Raw genomic sequence first — 4,565 nt, 5'->3', positions numbered from 1 at the left:
AGCCCCCGACAGTTTGTTTTTTTTAAAAGTAGCCTTGGCATTTGAGAAAAACAATTATGGAAAAGCATCATCAGATTTGGATAACAGAAATGAGAGTCCGGGATGACCTGACTGGCCAGCTCGCCTGAGCTGTGGTTGAACTCGTTCTTACAGCAGCCACACCACTCTTCAACGGTGGCCAAACCAAGTATAGACCAGCATGTGTTTCGGAAGCTTATAAGCTCTGCTCACGAGGGATGCTGTTCGCAGCATCATTAGAGAACACCTGCTCAGCGATTCCACAGATGCTGTGGTCTCACTGCGGCGTTTTCTGCAGGTTCTGAGGAAGTCAGGGGCAGGGAGATAAGGCCTGTATTCTGGGTCAGAGCCCCCAGGGTCAGCGGCCAGAAATTACCAAATTTAAATGTGTAGACTTCCGTCTCCTCATCTTCAAAATGGCACGGATCCTGCCTTCCTCACAGAGCCGATGGAAGGTTAAATCAGAACAAAGAAAGGCAGCCGGCTTAGACGCACGGCCTGATGCCAGAGCGCCTGTTGGCTAGAACTGGTCTTCCCAAGGCCACGCTCTGCAGCCTTTTCCTTGGCCGGCTCTACCAGTCCTGATGACGTGTTCTGTGGTTTCACAATGGAGTACTTCAAATCGCTGACTCCATTCAAGAATATTGTCTTCTTACCTTGTCCTGGAAACTCAGTCATGGTCACAGCTTCCTGTAGGCTTTCTAATTCAGCTAGAATTCTTTCCCTCTGCGTAGACTCCTATTCTAGTCTATGCTGTCGTGTGTAGTAGCCACTAGCCACGCGCGCCTGAGTGGAACACTTGACCCGTGTGGCCTGCCTCAAGTAAGCCCTGCTTTCAGTGAAAGGTTTCCAGGCTGTAATATGGGAAGAATCCTTGAAATGTGGCATACGTGATTTAAAAAAAAAAAAAATGGAGTCCACGCTCTGATGAATATACTTGAAAAAGTAAAACGTGCTGTCGAAATCAGTTCGTCTGCTTTGCTTTTCTCTGGACGGGGCCACCGGAACGTTTGCGATACAGAGGAGCTGGCATTCTCTTCCCTTTGGAGAGTGCAGCCTTAGCAGCCTCCTGTGAGGCTAAGTTCTTCCCTGCATCGTCTCTGGACAATGGCTTGATCCTCCTTCAAGGAGCCAGGGCAAGGGCATTGAGTCCTCACAGAATGTCCACCTTGAGTTCACATACGCCATTTGAAATGAATATTTGAAGAATCCCCTTTAAGCTGTTTACTACTGGCTGGTGGCAGAAGAGGGGGACCAGTGGCATCCGGAGAGAAATACCGAGTACAGTTGTTGCTGTAAAGGAGATCACTTGATCGATCAGCAGTACCAAGAGACTCATCTCTCTGGATGGATCTTCACTCTTCCCGGGTCTCGTCTGCTGGGTGGTGGTGTGGAGGCAGCTCCCTAACGAGGAGCCACTCCACTGGTTACTGTCTGACTGACTGACTGCCTGTCTGTCTGTCTCTCTCTCTCTCTCTGTGTGTGTGTGTGTGTGTGTGTGTGTGTGTGTGTGTGTGATATTTATGCAGGCCTGTGTTTTTCCTAATTAGTGAGGGGTCCTGAAGGAATTGTGTTTGGCATTTTTGCTTTAATGGGTAAATAACTATCAATGCCTTCATGTTTGGTGGTCGGTCCTTCCTTCCTGTCTTGTTTGAAATGGCTTCTACCTCTCCACCTTTGCCCGTGGCGGCTGCTTTGTTGGTCTTTTCTCCATCTAGGCTTTAGTTGTCTCTGGCCTTAGTCCATCTGGGCTGCTGCAGCAGAATGTCACAAGCCGGAGGGCTTATGAACAATGGATTTGATTCTCGTAGTTCTGAAGGCCGGAGGCCCAAGAAAAGGGGCTGACAGGTCCTCCGTCCAAAGAGGTTTCTGGGTTCACAGCACCCCCCCTCCAACTGCCATCTTTCACGTGGTGGGAAGGGGTAAAACAACTTCCTGGTATCTCTTTCACAAGGGTGCTTTATTCCCTCCTGGGGGTTCCGTCTTCATGAGGTAATGGCAGAGCCTTACCTCTTAGCACCGTGTGCCCAGATCCTAGATTTCAGTATGTGTTTTAGAAGACATCATCATTCAGACCAGAGGCCCTCTCCCTTGTTCCCCCTTCACTGTATCTACTGGGCCCTTAGCAATCTCTCATCTTTATCTGACTTTCAGATGCTATCTCAAGTCCAGACTTCTTTTTTGGGCTTCTTTTCCCCTTTGTGTGGCCCTGGCTGTCCTATAACTTGCTCTGTAGACCAGGCTGGCCCTAAACTCAGAGATTCTCCTTCCTCTGCCTCCTGAGTGCTGGGATTAAGGGCATGCACCACCACCGCCTGGCTTCTTTTTGAGCTTTTAGCTACAAGTGAAGATGACCCTCATGAAATGTCCCCTTGCTTCTATGGTTTCTCTATATACCTCTCCTCCCCGTAGGAGGTCAACACACTTGTTTCCCTAGCTAATGATCATGCCAGAGACACCAGAGCTAGGGCCTTCTCTGCGTAGCTTCCTTTTCTCATAGGCCATCCGAGCCCTTACCGTCCCAAGTACTGCTTCACTCTGCCGTTCTCCAGGCTACATCGTGTACATGGTGACACAGCGCTTCTCCAGCCTGCTGATCTGTGTCCTCCAGCTGCACATGTCACCCGTGAATCATGTCCCATGCCTTGAGTAGCTCTGCTGTCCACCTGCATTTCTAGAGTAGGCCCTTAACCAAGGAGTAGACTCCTTGGTAGTCTTCCCCCACCCCCAACCCCTGCCTCCATTTTACTGTGTCACTCCGCCTCCCTCCTACAGGCAACATCCTTGACACCTTTCCCAGTCATCTTTGTGTTGACTTAGTCTGCGGCCCTCCACCTCAGACCTGAGGCTGAGGTGAACTCTAGCCTTAACTTTTTCACAAGACTCCAGGGCTTTGGAGCTTCCTGTGGTCCTATCTCCTAGCACCTGGAAGGGTAGGTTTTCTCTTTTCTTTTCTTTTCTTTTCTTTTCTTTTCTTTTCTTTTTTCTTTTCTCTTTTCTTCTCTTTTCTTTTCTTTTCTCTTTTCTTTTCTTTTCTTTTCTTTTCCTTTCCTTTCCTCCCCCCTTCCCTCCCTCCCCCTTCCCTCCCTTCCTCCCCCCTCTTTCTTTCATTCATTCATTCATTCATTCATTCATTCATTCATTCATTCATTCATTCATTCATAGTGTTCTGTGAATTCTGGCTGTACCTATCTATGCATGGCTGTTACTCCAGGGGTGAGCACGGCACCTACTTTGTGAAGGTCCGCTTTCCCCCAAGCAAAGAACAGTATGCAGTGGTGGTCCTCAGCAAGCCCAAAGATGGTGAGATCACAAAATGTGGTTCTGATGTTTCCTTTGTCCCCTCTCAGCATCACGACTGCTGAGGAGCATGTCCATTCAAACCATCTCTGGTTCCAAACTGGCAGAGAGGAGCTCTGCTCTTCTCTTGCCGTCGTCAGAATGATCCAAGGGCCGAGATGCAGAAGTCTAAAAGGCTGACCCTTGCCCCGGAACCCGTTCCCTAGGATGTACAGCTACTCGCTGAAGGCCAGCTGGCCCCGTATTGGAAGGGCCAGAGGTGAACCCTCCTGAGTGCCTGTGGTTTTCTGGCTTCTCAGTGAATTTACTTAAAGTGATGCTTTGACACAGAGGCTTTTCTGGTATTTGATTTCATGTGCAGACACCTCCTCCAAAAAACCAAAACAACATCAAATAAAAAATAACAAAAGTAAAGCCCCGAGACCTTACTGCTAAACTTGGCCTCTGAGTGCCTCTTAGCTCGCCAGAGTCAACAGCTTGTGATTGGCTCACAGCACCCCATCGAGCCTTTGCCAGAAAATCCACCACCGAGGCATTAGCCTGGCTGCCCTGGAAGCCAGCTTAGCTGGCAGGACCCAGTTAAAAAGACGCTGGCTGAGGTAGTGGTCATGCAAGGTATTGCATTTCCCTCTGCCCTGAAAGTGAGAGGCCCTGGTCATGGCCTATTGGAACCTTCAGGATGACTCCCTTTATTGACAGGAAAACATTACCATCTCAGGGTGGGTCCAGGGACTCAAAAGGAGGGCAGGTGGTATATTATAAAACAGATAATTCTAGGTTTTGTTGTTTTGTCCTTCCCTGATGCCATTCTTAAGTCTTGTTTATCAAACACTGGTTGTCAGGACAGCACAGTCGAGGGAGAATAGCTTCCCTGTTCTTGGTTTTTTTTTTTTTTTTTTTTTTTTTTTTTTTTTGCATTTCTTTTGTAGGCTGGTAGAACATGTCCCCTGGGGAGAAAGTGGAAGGGCTTGTTCAAGCATTTGTAAATCCCCTGGAGTTTTTGTGCTGTGAGAGTCCAGCCATGTGCTTGGCAGGATTTTAACTTTTAATCTTCAGCTACCTGGGAAGGCCCAGAGTATGTCTGGAAATGCTGCGGGGGTCTTCCACAAAGCTGCTGCAGACTGCTAAAATAGACCATGATGTAGACCACGAGACTGGAAATGCTGCGGGGGTCTTCCACAAAGCTGCTGCAGACTGCTAAAATAGACCATGATGTAGACCACGAGACAGGCCCATGGGCCTTGGTG

The 4,565-nt window shown here is 48.7% G+C and overlaps 1 protein-coding gene across 1 annotated transcript in view; it reads left to right on the top strand.

The window, feature by feature from the left end:
* Window positions 1-3,383, top strand: part of LOC116893254 (insulin-like growth factor 1 receptor) — a 55,808-nt gene extending 52,425 nt beyond the window's left edge. The window contains exons 3-4 of the mRNA XM_032895115.1: window positions 2,571-2,667; window positions 3,233-3,383. Coding sequence (XP_032751006.1) covers window positions 2,571-2,667; window positions 3,233-3,383 — 248 coding nt within the window. The remainder of the gene's footprint in view (window positions 1-2,570; window positions 2,668-3,232) is intronic.
* Window positions 3,384-4,565: the final 1,182 nt, after the last annotated feature.

Source organism: Rattus rattus, chromosome 2, assembly GCF_011064425.1.
Source record: "Rattus rattus isolate New Zealand chromosome 2, Rrattus_CSIRO_v1, whole genome shotgun sequence".
In the NCBI taxonomy this organism is placed as follows: Eukaryota; Metazoa; Chordata; class Mammalia; order Rodentia; family Muridae; genus Rattus; species Rattus rattus.
Note: the sequence above shows the minus strand (reverse complement) of the source record. Positions and strands in the feature narration are given on the sequence as shown.